The sequence below is a fragment of the Bufo bufo genome, chromosome 4 (assembly GCF_905171765.1).
Source record: "Bufo bufo chromosome 4, aBufBuf1.1, whole genome shotgun sequence".
Taxonomy (NCBI): domain Eukaryota; kingdom Metazoa; phylum Chordata; class Amphibia; order Anura; family Bufonidae; genus Bufo; species Bufo bufo.
In genome coordinates, this window is record NC_053392.1 from 276339069 (window position 1) to 276357859 (window position 18791).

Consider the following 18791-nt stretch of genomic DNA (forward strand, 5'->3'; position numbering starts at 1 on the left):
TTCCCCAAGCTGCTCTTAACAGTCGGTGCAGTGGAGGGAAATGAAGGCAGAAAAACTCCCAGACTGAGAGACTAACGTTTTTGGGACGTGCCTGGTTTGAGCAGCTTTGCGACATGTATTTGCAGTCCCATACTGAAACTGACACACTCACACTGCTCCAGTGTCTGTCTCTCTCGCTCTTCCCCCCCCCCTGCATTGCTTCTTCTCGCAGCATTCAAGGAGCTCCCTCCCTCATCACAGAAGGATTAATATAGTAGCTAGCCAGACGATCATCAATACTTTGAAGGAAATAGAGGACAAATGATTAAAACAAGCCCCTTACTTCAGATGCCATCATCAGACCATTAAACGAGCCTGACACACATGCACACTCTCTCGCGCATTCACATACACAGGCTTACAGCTCCTGTGTCTCTCGTTCCTCTCCCTCTTGTCCTCCATAATCTCAACATTTAAACAGATTTCTTCAGCATCAGCTAAGGATTTTTTTTTTTTACCTCAGTGGGAGGGAAAAGGCGAAAGAATAACCAAATCAGCAGCACCAGCCTCCTCTCTCTACTGATCATTACCATCCGATAGCTTCAGTGTTCCTCTACCCGCCTGTTCGCTGGATTGTCATGCTGGACTTTCTTTTCACTGAACCTTCAATCAAATCTTCATCCTTGCTTTACTTCCCTTAATTCGTCGAGATCTGGAAAAGGGCTTTGAATGGCGTTGGTTTGATACACCACAGGGAAATTTCTACGGTGAGGTTCATATTCTGATTTAAATATGACCAAGATGGGAGTCAGGGATTCCAACAAAAAGAAGGATTTCCCTCCTAGCTTTTGGAACGTGTGTCTGTGATCGTGTCCTGCAGAGATAGCCACAGATTTGGATTGGAAGGTAAGGTTCCTTCTGTGTTTTCTTCTAGTCATATCTTCCAAGAAAAGGAGTCTGATGACATGGGGGACATATATCCCTCATATTACCGTCTCTAGTTTTAAAGTTGGTTGAGTCCCTGCATAACCTCCAAGTGTAGGCACTGGGATGTACAGTATAGATGCTAGGAGAATCTATCATAGGTGCTGCCAGTGGTGAGAGGATAGTCCACATATCATAATCTTTCATTGATGTTTTTCCTTGTCAAAACACTCAGATGAGCATCAGCCCAATTCACAAACCTGAAGCATTGATTCCCCCCATTATGTTTAACCCCTTTTTATTAACCACAGTAAAGCACAAGCAAACCCATCTAGAATGATGAGGTCAATAGGAAGTGAAAGGAAATCTACCTTAGTCCTACACTTACAAATGTGGCAGCAGAGGCATGGCACCGGCCATGTTTCAGTAACAAAGTGACACTTGAAACATCTGATGGGGGAATGCAAACTAAAATGCATGTTTGTATTATCTAGATGAACTATTAGTGACAAAATGGGAGATGCACTGTGTTCCAGGGAGACAGCCGTTGATGTTCAAGTAAAGAAAACAGGAAGGCGGCTAGATCAGCTTAACTTGGCTCTTTTGAGCCTTTGAGGATAGGTAAATATCTTCAGATAGTATGAAACCCAAGGGGATGATTCTATAAGGAAACACTGTTAAACCTTTCATGACTGCCATGTCTATTTCTAAAACCCCATTTGGCATGCATGGCATGAACAAGTCAATACACAATACCAAAAAAAATGCTGTAATGCATACCTTCTCCTTACTATTCTGCAGTTAAAGAACATTTCAGAGATTTGGCGACTGATTACACCATGTAGATATTGTCACGTTGGCACTCAACGCCTACACTATCCTGAATGACACTGCGCAGAACTGCATTGCCTGCAAGAGGGAAAATACAAGGGATCTGTTGTCTTCTGGCATTTCATACATGCTTCCCAAGATCATTAATTTAACAATGCCATAACAACTAATGTGAAATATAGATTACATTTATGATCCTGGTTTAAAAGGCACACTCTCTGTTCCTATGGAAATTTGCTGCTCTTTGTACGGCTGGTAGGCAGCTGTTCTAGCATTTGGAAGTCCTAGACATTAATGTAAGGATGTTTTTCTTCTTTCTTTGTGGATAAAGTCTAATTTGCTCTTCCTGACTGATGGCCCAAGCAATCATTCTTAAAACCTTTTTTTTTTTTTTTTTCTGCTACTTACACCATGAATAGATAATGGACTGTTCAATGCATTTTCATCTGATGACATAGACAGAGACAGGATTAAACTCAGTACATAGATGTCTCCTTCCTGTGTGATGCTGGAGCTAACTGGAACCTAACACATTCAACTTTGCAGTCATTCGGTAGGCTTGCATCTGAAGTATAAAGCTTAAGGGTTGTTTTCTCAAATGAACTTGTCTGTGTTTGCATGTGCATGTTTTTTCCCCTAAATTGAGGTAAGGACACTAAGGGTTAACACTAAGATGGTCAGTGTGCATGCTATGTTTGTCAAGAGACTAGAAGGCAATGTGAATCATTTGTATGCAGTTTTGATGGAGCAAATTAATGCAACATGGCTTTGGCTATGGAAGAGCACATCTGCAAAATCACATAAAGCTATGGCAGACAATATGTTCAGGAGTAATTAACTGCTTGATTTCTACCTAAGTGCACTACTTTGGGGTGTTAAACAGTACTCTCATTAGCATTTACTCCATGCAGAGCAATTAATTCTCAAAACAACTCTTTTTCCCAAGAGCTTATGTCATTTTACGTTGCACTTCATGGCTTCATTTGCAGAGAAGGATCTTGAGCAGGCTTACATGCAGACAGCCATCAGTGTCAATTTGCCACTATGTGCATTATTAACACTTGAGCAATCAGGACACCTCTTTTTAAGATGGCATTTCATACTATTGTTATAAGCCCAATGAATGGATCAGATTCTTGTTCTAAATCCATCTTTATTTCTTATTTCTCTACAGTGCCCACATTTGTATATATAGTGTAACCAGATCCCTTGCTGTCTTTTGAAATACATGCATGAGAAGATTTTCAGGGAAAAGAGATGTAGAATCCTTTATGGTGATAAATGTATCTTGCGTACAATGTCCCATGTCATTGCGACACTCCTTAAATGACAGCGCTATTGCAAACCTTGTGTATTTATGATACACCTAAATGTAACCTTATTGTTAACAAAGTAATGTTTTATGAAATATTATTTTATCTATTTTTTCTAAAGGAAGCACAGACAACCTCCACATGGTGGCACTGTTTGCACGCGATTAAATCAATCCCATGCTTGGAAAATAAAATAAAAAAATATATATATATACTCTCCCTTCTTTTTGAAAAGGTTTATTTTTAAGCTAGCTTGAGTCTTGAAAACAGCTGTCTGGAATATTGTCAGGAGCCCAATTTTCAAATGCTTGCAGAATTATACTTGCATTTTGATTTTATTTTGTTTTCTACAGGCCAAATGACATAGGATGAAGGCTGTTCGTAATTTGTTGATTTATATATTTTCCACCTATCTACTGGTTATGTTTGGATTTAATACTGCCCAAGACTTCTGGTGTTCAACATTAGTAAAAGGAGTCATTTATGGATCGTATTCGATAAGCGAGATGTTTCCCAAAAACTTTACCAACTGCACCTGGACGTTGGAAAACCCAGATCCGACCAAATATAGCATCTACCTGAAATTTTCCAAAAAGGACTTCAGCTGCTCTAACTTTTCTCTTTTGGCTTACCAGTTTGATCATTTCTCTTATGAGAAAATACAGGATCTTTTGAGAAACAACAATTCCATAATGCAGTTGTGCGACACAAAGAATGCCTTTGTTTTTCTCCACTATGATAAAAATTTTATTCAGCTACGCCGGATATACCCACTTGATTACAATGGATTACACAAAAGGGATGATGAAGACCAAAAATCCTTTTTGGAGTTTCTGGTATTGAATAAGGTGAGCCCCAGTCAGTTTGGGTGCCATGTCCTGTGCACTTGGTTGGAGAACTGCTTAAAATTGGAAAATGGCAAAACAGAGCTTTGTGGAATTATGTATACAAAATGCACCTGTCCCCAGCACTTGGGAGAATGGGGGATAGATGATCAGTCTTTGGTTTCTCTAAACAATGTTATATTGCCCCTGAATGAGCAGACTGAGGGCTGTTTGACACAGGAACTTCAAACCACACAGGTCTGCAACTTGTCAAAGGAAGCAAAACGCCCACCCAAAGAAGGTAGGTGTTGAATTTTATCACTTAAATTCCATACACAGTCAAATGCATTGATTTCTTTTAGCATTGAATTACAATGGCATGTGAAACAGAACGAGCTTCATACATTTTTTTCTGTTTTTCCATGCACAGTAATACTAGTTCATTCCAAAAGGAAGGGTCTACATAGCAAGCAATACAATGCAAGTGCCGTGTGAACTTTATACCCCTTATTAACCATGTGTAGAAAATCAGTGTATTGACATCAGGCTACTAGCCCTTTATACAGAAAGTGGTTAATAGGGCTATATAATGAAGCCAAGTCTGGCAGTTTAAATCTTATCATTTGTAATGGATGTAGACATGTGAAATGAGTTTCCTATTACAGAGATTTGTGCTGTACTAAAATCATGCAAGGCTCTTATACTAATGTCTGCATGGAAAGCAAAGCAATCAAAAATAGTAGGGTTCACATCCATAGAGAGATCAAGTAATTAATGAGTTCCAGGTACAGCAAATTAACACTGCAAGCCCTCACATCTTTTTAGTCCATTTGCAATGATTGAACCATGTTGCTACCTTTAACATCCTGTTTGCCAAACTGACCTGTGACACATCACTTTACAGTTTTTATGTGACCTGCTGCTGTATTACGTTAAGTGTTGGGCATAAATTGATATATACACACATATATTTATAGCGTACTGTATATGGGCAGTAAGCTGGCAAAGCCATTGAAGCAACATCTTGGGCATTCTCCATTTTCTGTATATGCTCTACTGGTATCTCTATACTGTATGTTGGAAAGGATTTGGAATTCTACTATAAAATGAGGAATTCATGTCATTAACAGGGAATAAAATACTTTTTTGCAGCTATATATTTGCATGCCAAGTTAAAGCCCCTCCTATCAATTTGGGGTATAAACCCCACCACTACGTTCAATCTTCTAAACTGACTACAATATTTCAGCTATCAATAGTTCATTCTCTTTCTCCCTCTACTTACGTATGTATATTTTGAGCTCCCCAAAGAGCAATTTGTATATGTTTTTTTTGGAGCATTTGTCATCCCCCGCCCAAATTTTTTTTATAATACTCAATCAATATTTTATTGGATACATAAAGTATTTGCTCACAAAAATATGAAATAGCTGCAAAATCTAATATGATCAAGCTTTCCAAATTGGTGGAAAGTTGGTTCTACGTAACCATGACATAAGCAGAGATTTAGGCCTCATGCAGGGCCTTTAGCCATATAAAGGTTATTATAACCAATGTTTGATAAAAAAAAAAGATTCAACATTAAGAAAAAAAAGTTAAATGTACAAGCTACACCTACAGTTATATTACTTAGTTGGAATGGTAAGTCATTCTGGCATAGAAAGTAGAGATTTAGGAGCAATTACATTTGCTTATGTATGATTCTTACTATTCAATAAGTTATCAACAGTTCTATAAAGATGGGATTTTCCCTACAGCTTTGGAAGATAATGAAAACCTTAAAGCTACAAGAGGAGATATAATCAACTGCAGCTATCTGACCCTATGAGACTAATCAACTGCACTTTTAAAGGAATATATTGAATGCATTTCATTACTGATGAAAGGCAGAATGCATTATAGCCATTCTCTAGGCGTTAGGACACCGGCAAGATAAGGATTGATCTTTATATATATATAGTGGAGTCTCAGTAGAAAACATTCGGCTGGTTTTGAAGTACAAGGATTGCTTCAGTTTCTTGTTGCACCTTATTTCCTGTTAATTACATTTTATCTATGTATACGACAGAAGCCATATACCAACTACTAGAAATAAGTCTTTGTTAATACTGAATGTCCTAAAGAGTGATAGGTAGTATCCAATCTATAGCAATATAGTGTTTTTTTTTTACATTGTACATACTATGGAGTATGTAGAACTTTAATATATTGCGAGATAAGACATGTCATATGAAATAGTTGACACCTATTCCATAATACCCATATAGCTAAAGATAGGAAAAAGGTCTTGGATAAACCTCAGATGACAAGATTTTGATGGTAACCATTGAGGTTTTTCATATCAGCAGTGGGTTTAATTGTGTCTTTGAATAAATCCATCTATAGACCGTCCATTTGGTTGGTGGCTGCCTTATGATACAAGAAATAGAATAGCCATTTTTTGTAAATATACCTGATGATGATTAGCAAGGTAGAAGCCATGGTTCTAGGTTGTTTACCCCCTGCACAGTTGTTAAAGTTCTCTCTGGGATTATAGCAGCTTTCTGCATTAATTGCTGCAGTTATTTGCGAGCAGTTTCATTATAAATAATTGGCTCTTTAACCTCCCCGTTGGGAAGCTTAGACACAGCTTTGCCTCTTCCATACATGACTGATCATTCCACAGGGCTGCAGCAACTCATATCAGTCTGAATGCATCACTTCATGCAAAGGCGCAATTTATTTCTCCCAAAGGTTTGAAAGCCATCTGACATTTTATCGAACTTTACATACAACTTCAGTCCTAAGATGTGCATTTTTGATGATTATAGACAGAATTAGAAAACTATGTGAAAATAAAGGCCTCATTTGACAGTTTTAAATATTATGAAGATTCTCCTGCAAAATACTAATAGTATATATGCAAATATGAAGTAAAGGATTAACTGTGTTAGTTAGGTGCATTGAGTGGCTCATTACTGACCTCTTGCCAACGCCAATCATATTATTCACATAATGGGGGTTTATTTGCACAGGATTGGGCATTCAGTGTACAGCTTGGTGCTGTTATCATATAAAAACGATAACAGTACATAACTGATGTGCAGAATAGGCCCCCACTGATCTATGATTATTTATAAGATCGTATGCAAAATGTTTCAACTGTATGATTATTTGCTGAGAAATCTGACGCATGCTATAAGAATGACTTTAGAAATGTAGTAAACATTAGATGGTGTTGTTAAGAGAAATTACTGTCCTACAAATCTGTCATACAGTACTTGAACATGGATAAGAAGAACATATGAAGCTTCTTGCAACCTCTGTGGGCAAGCTAAAGTCTTTATTATGAAAGCCTAATTAAAAGACAAATTTAAGTACTTTAGACATCTCTTTTTCCCTATCACCAGGATATTCCACAGAGGCATGTTTATCTGGAAGTACATATCAAAAGGCGTTTTCAAATATCTATAATGAATACATTAACATTGATATTTCTAATGGCTTTGGAAGAGTGACTTTGCAATTGATTCATGGAAACTACATTAGAGCGCGTAATAGAGGCTATAGAATACACAGTTGCTGATCCAGAAAAAGGCATATGCTAGAAATCACATTACTGGTAGATATTAGGTTGAAAAATGTTCCAGTAGTCCAACAAGTGCGCTCTCATCAGAAACAAGCTTTCGCATATGTTTCCCCATTAAAATTCATAGTGTGTGCCATTCCCTTTACATGACATTTAACCATGAAACCAATAACCAATCTCCTGCATGTGAGCTAAATAATATAATGGAAAGGATTATATGAAGTTTGCTTGCTCTGCTTAACTCTTCATGTAAAAAGATTTGTCTACATTGAAAGAAGGTATGGGATTGTTGTGATAGTTTGTGAACATGGATGCTTCAAAACGTAAGATATAAAGATTATGTGTGGCCATTTTTAATTTGGATCAAGACTTGGCAGAACAAGACATCAATCAAAAAAGTAAAATGATTTCCATCTGCTGACACTCAGATATTTTTTTGTATGACATAAGACATATCCAGAAATTCTAATAACATTCATGTGCGATTATGTGGTACCATATTATATGTTGAAGAATGTTTGCTATAGTTTGACACAGGCGTCAGGGTAGGAACAATTAGTAGTCAACCAATTACCATGTTTCTGATATGTTTTTAGGGTGTACAAAGCATGATTGCTACTGTATTTCCAAGTGATCTTCATATGATGTTTATAAAACCCTTATGGGCCTTGCTAAGTAGTTTTAGGTGGGTGGACTAAATAAACTTACTTTGTTATTCATTAAAAATTACACAGATCTAATAAAATGAGGAATAAAAATATGTTTTAAGCTAAGCAATGCATTATAGTTGTGGTAGATCAGTCGATAGAAATTATTTACCACATCAGGTTATAGCCTTCGGATTATTTCAGGACATAGGATAAAACACCATGCATTGTGGGTAAACTTGCTTAAGTGCCCTATGCTGATATTTTGCCCAATTTAGTGGAAACATTACTCCCAAGGATATAAATACAGAGAGTGCAGTGATTGAGGTTGCTCATGGGTGGTTTGGTTGTGGTTGTGCTGGTTTGGGTAACAGCTTCTCTGCTACATGGTGGACAGCAGATGACATATGCAGTATCCTGTTAAAAAAATGTATACTTGGGGACCCAAGAGGTTATTTCTCCCCCCCAGGATTTGCATATTGATGGCCTCAGGATAGACTATCAATATCATATTAGCAGGGGCTAACATCATGTACCTCCACTGATCAGCTGTTCTGCAGTAGCTCTGATACTGGAAGTGTTGGAGTCAGAGTCGATGTCGGTGTCAGAACTACATAGCTCTACTGGCTGTGTAGTTGATGGGGCTGGTTACTGCAGCACTGCAATAAACAGTTATGTCCACTAGAAAACAGATGGGCAGGGGCGTAACTATAAGGGAAGCAGGGGAAGCGGCTGCTTTGAGGCCCTGACCCAGAAGGGGCCCATCCAGGAGGAGGAGGACTAAAAGATTTTGTCAGGGCCCCCTCAACAGTATTACACAATGAAATATTATACAGTGTAGAAAACGGAAGGAACAGCTGCCGGGCCTTGTCTGAGAGAGTGATCTTTACTAGCCACAGGAATGGGGGCGGCATGAAAGGAAGGGGTTGCAAAAAAATTACTGGAGGAGGGGGCCCCACTCAAAAAATTTCTGTGCGGCCCAGTCATTTCTAGCTATGCCACTGCAGATAGAGCTATGTAGTCTCATTGACTGAGTAACAGCTGATCAGCGGGAGTGAAGGAGGTCAGAACCCCACTAATCTGATATTGACTGCCTAGTCTGAGAATAGGCCATAAATATAAAAAGCCTGGAAGACCATTTTCAGTTATGTCTGGCTTTATCTCCACTAATTCCACTTTAATGAGACAGTTGCTATAATCCAAATAGAGTATTTGAAAGACATATGCGATTTTATTTGCAGAATAGTATTGTGTGTCATTACATTGATGAGATTGTCAGTGAAGAGTGTAACCTCAACATACAGTACATGCAGTAGTGAAAGGAAAAATTCCCATATAATCCATGTTACAAACATTCACTACTGATCCATCCACACTTCAGTTGTTTGGTCTGTTATTTCCATCAGTTATAACCAGGTGCAGAAAAAAAAAACATAGAATATGTACACTACTGGTTTTGGCTCACAATAACTGATGAAAATAACTGACCCAATAACTGAAGTGTGAACTCAGCCTAAGCAAATCAGCACCCTTTGAGGACATGGGCAAATATGGCATCAGCAACAGTCCATCTGTTCTCCAGTACAGGTCATCTAATACGTTGACTATACCATGTCTAAGAATAGGACTGTTACAAGAGACATTTTATATTAAACCTGGTAAGCTGATATTTACAGGGTAAGTGTGGTAAATATAGTTTCAAGAGCAAAAAAATAAATATTGTTCAGTACGTTAAAAACAGAAAGATATCCCTTCAATAATTAATCACCACAGAGCTTTCAGCTACCTTTCTAGAATGCCTACTGGCCATCGTTTCATGTTAATTTGCCTGGATTGCCAGTGGCAAAGTACATTAAAAACATGTCTGAAAAGCGAATAAATAAAAAGTAAGCATTTCCAAATGACTTTAGAAAGTCTTTGGATGGCAGTTTTGTTCAAGTCTTAAAAAAACATAAATGAGTTTTAATAAAATGTGACATTAGCATTTCATAAACTTTCAATAAAAAGTAACCAATAATTTTCTAGTTTTCTATATACAACCAATCCATTCATTGTGCTACTTAGGGAGCAGGTTCTTCTTTAGTCAAGTGAAATTAGATTAACAAATATATGTGAATAGCTGTCTATATAGAATAAGACTGTATATAAATGTATAAAATGTCATTATAAATTTTTGATCTATTCAGTTGAGATATATAAGGCAGAAGTGTTATAGTCAATCCCAAGATAATATTGCTATAGGAAGGTCTGTATTTTTGTAAGAAGGGTGGATAATTTAAAGTGGTAAGGGGTTTCCCATGAAAAGCAGGAACACATAAAGGGGGTCATTTATTAAGCTGAAATACCTATATTAGGTGTATTTTGGACCCAGATTGCGGCACAACAGCCAGTTCCGCTGCAATCTGTGCCTACTCCCTGCTCACACCAGGTCAAAAAAAGGGGGTGTAGCATGGGCAAGGAAGGAGATGGGCTGGCAGGACCATCTTATTTATCATTTTCTATGCCGGTTTCAGGCATGGAAAAAAGTCTAAATGTAAGACAGCTAGGAAGCTGGCATAAATTTAGAACTGGAGGACGATCCGCTGAAGCGCATCTAAAATGCCGGTCTTAATAAATGTGCCCCAAGTTGTTCTGCAATCTTCATTATGAGATCCTATAACTGTAGGATCATCAACAGAAGTATAGTCCTGGCTGTTCTAAGTAATTAGGAAAATCTTCATTTTAGTACAGTTGCAGTATGAAGTTGGTAGAATGGAAAGAACCTCCACCAAATTACTACAGTTCAAACCTTATGGATTAATGTAAATTTTATGAAAATCCATGTTCAGAGAGAGTCAAAGTCTGTAGATAGTGAGTCACAGGCACTATAGAAATGTTGAAGCAGCTCAGAATATAATCAATATTAGTATATAGCTCCATGAAATCCAATATGATAGTACGGTAGTCCACATTACTTATGTGAATGTATCTAGATTTTGGCTTAAAGTATGCCAAAATGTGGGACAAGGCATGTCCTAACTCACAACTCAGCAGGTTATTTCAAGACAGGGAGTTAAACAGCTGTCTTAGCTCACCTCTGTACTCTGGGTGTCACGAATGATGATCCTACACACAGTTGATAACACAGCTGATAACGTCTTCAGGTCTGTCTATGTAGGAACTAATTAAGTGAATTTGCAGACATGACGGACTGTGGAGGGTTTCGGTAATGAGCAGTAGCATGTGCACTCTGCTAGATTATCACAGCTGCACTGCAGTCTTATCCATCCTCTGTACTTTCATTTTGTTGGTTCCTACACACTTAAAGCTGAAGATGTTATCAGCTCTGTTATCAGCTGTCTGTAGGATCATAATTCATGACACCCAGAACACAGGGGAGAGCTCACATAGCTGTTTAGCTCCTTGCTTTGAACTAACCCTTTCAGCTGTGAGTTAGGTCGGGCTTTATGTGTGTTAATAGGACAGTGACCATTTTATTTCCCTGAATGATTTTCCCCTAGAGAAAATGAGCCATTATAAATAATAAATGTAATTTCGGAATGTATTTATAATAAAGTAGATAAAGTAGTCATTTTGTTTATATCAAAGTAGGTATTTTCAGTAATTTTATTTTATTCATTCCTGAAGAGCACCTTAAACAAAAAGTATGTGAGGTTTCACAGGAAAGGGGATGGCCTAATATGCACCATTTTGTACCAAACATGTGCTGCAATTCTAGTGTAAAATTGGTTCTCAAATTAAGACAACCAATAATTGGTATAAAGTTGAATAAAAGTATTTAGCCATGCACCAAATTTATCATAAAGCCTGAGGCATTTTGATAATGTGGTTTAGGTCTAGATGTCTAGAAAGACTATAAACGTTTACAACATATTTAGGATTAGTATATCTGCATCAGTGTCTCAAATATGTATTTTATTTGTCTCCGCAATGTCTTTTTTGCTCATCACCTGAATTTCATAAACTGTAAAGTATGTGATTTAAAAAATGCAAACAATTGTGAATGTGTCATTGTATAGCTTGGCCATCATTTTGGCTTTTTTTATTATGTGTAACAATTTGTGTCATAGCCAATCAATTGCTTACTACAGTTTACTGAGCAGAACTCTAAATAGTTTTTGGTTGCTATAGATTATACAATTTGCATAGTGGTACAATTAATATTCTAGACTACAGAAACATTTACAAGAGCTCAAACAAGTCTCTCTTTGAGTGTTCCAAGCAAGCACACAAGAAGTACTTAGAAAGCTTTTAGTAAGAAAGGATGTTTATTTCTTTACAATCTGAAAGGTTTTCTTTTCCTTTTTTTCACCAACCCTGAACATGACCTGATCTTGAAGTGTAAGGATTAGACAGTGCAGGTTCAAATAAATAGGTTAAAAATTAAAGTCTTACAAAGAATGTAGAAGAGTGCAAATATTAAGTAGTCACTTGTGATTTTGCCTCATATATTTTTAGAGTGTTCTGCTCAATACTACCATGTCTTTTGTTATGATGTGATCTTTTCATAGTAGGATAGGTTAATTAATACTGTCTAATGTTTAGTCAGAAGAAAAAATAAAAGACCCCAGGTATCCCAAGAACACATGGTGGACAGTGCCTGCCCAATGTAAATGTAATGGGGTACGCGTAAAAAGGTGACTCGGTACAAGCTCCGAGTATAATGACAAAGGAAGAGAAAAGAAGCTCAAAGTGCCAAAAAGAACAATTGATGAATAAATATTTTATTGTATCAAAAACATAATTAATTATGTTTTTGATACAATAAAATATTTATTCATCAATTGTTCTTTTGGTACTTTGAGCTTCTTTTCTCTTCCTTTGTCTAATGTTTAGGTAGCTTAAACTTAGAGTGGACAGTCTAAAAATGCTCCAGATTTATCACTGCGACTGATGGTGGATGGTAAATCTGGCATATGTTTATACTACCCTTTAGTTTGCTTGGTTTACTTTGCGTCAAACTTTTGCAGCATGTTTGGAGTACATAACCACATTTTAAACCATGTTTCTTCCTATTTGGTCAGCACTTTTTCCCGCAAAGTCATGCCCCCTTATTGAAACAGTCAAAAAAAGTGTCAAAAAAACATAATAAAGTATGTACAACTGTTTTTGCTATAATTTGCGCCAGAATTGTAGCTCATTTTGATTAGTAAATCTCCAATGTGTTTGGTGCATAATTATATTTGATATTTACAGTACATATACAGGCCAAAACTGGAAACTTACTATAGGTTTCAATAAGTCAAAATATGTAGAAAGGTATTCTCATACATTTGCAATTATTTTAAAATGAAAATGGGCAGATATATTCAAGTGTATGACAAAAGGAAAGAAAAGGTATATTTCAATATATTTAAACTCTATAACCCAGATGCAATGTGTATCAAGGCCTACACGTTAACATTTGATCACAATGTTAAACATTTAAAATGATCAAAACTTATATTCCAACGCTGGCATTTCTCTATACATTATATTCATATGGATCAAGAAGACAAGGAGCTATTAGGATTAACTGCATTGAATTTTGTAGGTGTGTTCTAAAATAAGACTCCATACAAAACTGGTACACTGTGTTATGCCTATTGCAGGCCTCAGTGGATGAGAGACAGGGAATCTCTTTTATACATTTTGAATTTCTCCATTATACAGTACATTCTTCCATAGGCCCTGTTTTTAAAAACTAGAGTTTTATAAAACTTATTTAAATGCTAAATTGAAAAAGAATTTAAAGGAGATAAAATATATCTGTATAGTGCTACCTACTGTTTGTTTTTTTCCTCATATTTTTGTCTATATAGGTATGTGCGCCTATTGTACCTGTAGTGGACTAGGGGTGTGGACTGAGAGACTCCCACTACCAACCTGTCTCCCAGTCCTAAGAAATCCAGCCCATACAACTTTAAACAAAACAATCTCCAGCAAGCTATGCCTTGCTGAAGCAACACCATTTCAGGATTTCAGTTACCTCACTCAGCTAAACTGAACCACCGGGTGAAATACACACCCCCACCATACCTTTACCGTGCACTTTATCATAGTATATATATATATATATATATATATATATATATATATTTATATATCATTCAAAGCTGCAATGAAATGCACAGTCCAGACTGCTCTGCTATGTTAACGTAATGAAGAGGACTCATGTCCGTATGTATAGCAGGCCTGACAATGTTTTTCAACATAGTTCTGAGCGCTGACAGTGGGGAAATGTAGGACAGTAGGAAAATAAAAAATAGTGATTCCTTATCTGCAGTGCTACTGACAGTGTACTGTAGATAATGGTCCGAAATCAGGGTGACAGATTGCCTTTAATAATGATGCTGTACAAGCTACCTCCCGGCTCCTCTCCAATATTGCTTTGCCCCATACATTGGAGAGAAGTAGGGGAGGCATCTGTGCAGAAGTGTCTCTAAGTTGGAGAGGGAGGATGGGCAAGCTAAATCAGGGGGTGGGGATGCAGGACGTGACATAAGGAGACATAAACAGCATTTACTGCATCTATTGGGTGGAGACTACAAAGAGAGACAGAGACATAAGTGACAGGCAGTATATAAGCTGCCAAGTGTAGGACCAGGCAACCATTTTCAGAGCGATATGCATGAAACACTCTCTGGTTGGTTACTGAACTTCAGATGCTTTCTTATTTTGGTTTTGCAGGGTGACTGCTTGTGTGAATTTAGAGTACTAGGAACAGCTCATGGACAGATTCCCGTGTAGCCATCCTGCCCTTTTCAGGGTTAATTCCCTGACTTTCTTGTAGGGACAGTCTAGGGTCAGTGCCGGACTCCTCCTGTTTATTCAACAAGCTCCCACTGTTAAAAAAACTTTAGTAGTAACGACATGTAACTTCACAGAACACAGAAAAATTTGCAGAAGATATGCATATACTTATATAGTTATAGTTATCATATACTAGAGACAGAAGCAGGGAAAGTTTCCTTTTTGGAGGTTATGGTACAAAATCCATAGTGGTCTGCACATAAAAAAAGGCAGAAATGAATGATAGTTTTATAGCCGTGTACAGTTTTGCCAGTAGCTTGGCATACATATTAATCATAGGGAATCATCTATAGAATTCATTTAAAATTTCTAAATATGCAAGGCATACCTCAGTTTGGCTTAAGGTCATAAATATATTAAAATAAGCATGACGGAATTTAAAAAGTCAGTGTTTGGAAACTAGGACTTGATTGGCTAGACTTAACTGATATACTGTATGTGAACCCAGTTTTAGCAATATGTTATTTGAAAATATAATATTATAAAATCTCAAATGTACCACATCCTTTATTCTAAGAACTTCATATATCAGGACTTGCTACGACTAAGAGGTTACTACCTAGGTCATCGTAGGCTTATTGTGACCAGTTCACCTTCAAACCAACCGTGATATAATTGGCCATGTATTATGCCCTTCTCTGACCTTTTGCCATTGGTCTTAAACTGTATATATTATTATTGATGAATATTGCAATTTAGAATCAATTACTTTACCTATTCCTGCAAATTCTACAATAGAAGTCAAAGGAGGTCAACATGTGCTGTTATCACACAGTATTCAAAGCATCATTATTGTTATTATTATTTTCCAAAGCAAGCTAATAGTTTCTTTGACATACGTCTTTGATATTACAGGATGATTTCACAGATTTCAAACTAAATGACTTTCTTGAAACATAAGGAATAAATAAAATGCCAAAAACTGTTTCTCACACTTTGCTAATTAATCGCATCTCCAGGCGCATAGTAATCTTCTTAGACACTTCATCCATAGTAGCATTTTCTCCAAACATCTAAGGTGTTATACATCTTCCTTATTCTTTTAATGTGTGTGAGCTAATAGAATAAATGTCACATTTACAGTACATTTAACTTTAAAAAAAATTGTAATTTACTCCTTAATGATGTAACCTAATTATAGCAGATATACTGAATGAAGGTTTTACTATATTAAAAATCAATTAAATAAAAGAGAAAATGAGAATATACTGTGTGCCTTTTTAAATAGTATTTTATTCAAGTAGATGCTCAAAAAATATTAAATATAGAATGAGTATTTCATAATTCTGTATCCTTCAGTATGGGGTATGGAAAATTGAAATGGAATAGTCTGTTGGATTGTTTAAAGATATTTTTAGGATTTACATTTTAAGTCCTTAAGAACAATTTTAGGGATTTAAGTTACAAGCTCAGGGCAAGGACTTCAAAGGTAGAATAATAACAGATAACACCCGTTGGACCCTAAACCTGATAGACTATATCAACAGAAAGAGAGAGGGGGCTTTGTTGAACACTCTTGATGCTGAGAAGGCGTTTGACCGCTTAAACTGGTCGTTCACCTTTTCGGTATTAGACATCATGGGATTGGGAGGGGTTTTCATCACTGCAATACAAGCCCTTTACTCGGGTCCTTCCGTGAAAGTGTTTATCAATGGGGCCCTGTCCTCATATTTTCCCTTAACCAATGGTACACGCCAGGGATGTCCTCTTTCGCTATTGATCTTTATCTTAGCTATAGAACCCTCGCTATGGCAATAAGATTACACCTGGAAATCAGAGGTATCCAAATAGGGGGCAGACAACACCAATTATCCTTATATGCAGACGATGTACTTCTAACACTACCTTCTGTAGCATGTCCATATATGAGGCTGCCATTAAAACGTGCTTGAGATGGTATTATGCCCCAGAAAAACGAAGCAAAATTTATCCAGGCACCTAAAATTTATGCTGAAGAGGCTGTGGACACAGAGACACTCTTTTGCACATGTTGTGGTCATGCCCATTAGTGTCACCACTATGGTTGGAGATATTTGTGGCTTCAATATTGATATCTCTCCTTGCAGGGCTCTGTTCTTTATGGAGTTTTATACTATTCCAGTCCATAGCAGGATTCCTGTAGCCCACTTATTCATATCAACAAAAATGGCCATTGCCAGACGATAGAAGACAAATACCATCCCTATAAAAATAGAGATCATATCCAGGGTAAATAAAAATTGCACATATGAGAAAATGATGGCCTATAGAGACCATAATATCGATAAATTTACATGGCGATGGAGAGCCTGGTGACTGCCACATCTCCGAACTCCAATACAATGCAGAATCTAGCCATTTAAATAATACCAAGACTAAAGTTTTAGTTTATTCTCCCGTTCATTTTAATTTTCCCTTAGTTACATTATGTTATATTCATCCTTATTTGATAATACTGTATTGTGTGGCATAACATTTTAAAATGCTGACTCTCCCGAGTCATACTTATACGACCATAGAATATGTATCCTGCATATGTGATAATTAAACTCAATGTCTCTTTATTGTCCTACAATACCTGTAAGATGACATTTGACTGTAATGTTATTCTGTTACTATATCTTTAAAATTCAATAAAAATGATTGAAAACAAAAAAAAAAGTGCCCTGTCAGACCCAGGAAGAAGTACAGAGGCGTCTTAAAAATATTAAAATAGACAAATTGCCAGGAACAGGTGACATACACCCCCATATCCTAAGAGAATGAAGTAATGTCATAGCCAGACCCTTATTTCTGATATTAATGTACTCTATACTGACAGGGAGTGTTCCACAGGATTGGTGCTTAGCAAATATGGTGCCAATATTCAAAAAAGGGTCAAAGACAGATACTGAAAACTATAGGCAGGTAAGTTTAACATATGTAAACAGTTTGAAAGTTTTCTAAGAGATGCTATTTTGGAGTATGAAAATAAGCAAAAAACAAAGTATCAGCAAGGTTTCATGAGGGATTGGTCATGTCCTTCTGTGAGGAGATAAGTTCTAGACTTGACCGGGGTGAGCCAATGGATGTCCTATATCCTGACTTCTCCAAAGCATTTGATACTGTGCCACATAAAAGATTAGTATATAAAATGAGACTGCTTGAACTGGGGGAAAATGCATGTATGTGGGTAAGTATCTGGCTCAGTGATAGAAAACAGAGAGTGGTAATTAATGAAACACATTCTGTGTCACGGTCATATTGTTGTATAAGACCGTGATGTGGTTGCCATGCAGACTGGTTGCCAGTGGCAACGTGGTGTTGGTAGTTTGCATGTGCACTTCCCCTTTAAGGTTTGCCTCCCTGCTGTTTGGTGAGCAAGGGGTTAATCTTCTTGCTAGTGGGGATTAAGGTGTTTCCTGGGTGTGGCCACGGGGTTGATATATATCTGTGGCTTGCTGGCTGGGTGCAGTTGTACTACAGCCTTGCTTGGTGTTGGAGCTTTGCTCCTTGTGTTGGTTGTTTCTGCCACTGACAACCAGTCTGCATGGCAACCACGTCACGGTCAAGCAACAATATGACCGTGACACTCTGATTGGGTCACCATCACTAGTGGGGTACAACAGGGGTCAATATTGGACCCTATTCTCTTGAATATTTTTATTAATTATGTTGTAGAAGACTTGCATAGTAAAATATAAATTTTTGCAGATTACACTAAACTGTGTAAAGTAATTAACACTGAAGAAGACAATATACTGCTACAGAGGGATCTGGATAGATTGGAGGCTTGGCAAAGAAGTGGCAGATTTGGTTTAACACTGACAAATGTAAGGTTATATGCATGGAAAGGAAAAATACATTCCACCAGTACATACTAAATGGTAAAACCCTGGGTAACACTTACATGGAAAAGGACTTTTAGTGGACAACAAACTAAACAGTAAAAATG

The 18791-nt window shown here is 37.1% G+C and overlaps 1 protein-coding gene across 4 annotated transcripts in view; it reads left to right on the forward strand.

The window, feature by feature from the left end:
• Positions 1–269: 269 nt before the first annotated feature.
• ADGRB3 (adhesion G protein-coupled receptor B3) overlaps positions 270–18791 on the forward strand; it is a 1057188-nt gene continuing 1038666 nt past the window's right edge. For all 4 annotated transcript variants that reach the window (XM_040428625.1, XM_040428624.1, XM_040428627.1 and 1 more), the window contains exons 1-2: positions 270–885; positions 3401–4172. In XM_040428625.1, coding sequence (XP_040284559.1) covers positions 3416–4172 — 757 coding nt within the window. In that variant the 5' untranslated portion in view covers positions 270–885; positions 3401–3415. The remainder of the gene's footprint in view (positions 886–3400; positions 4173–18791) is intronic.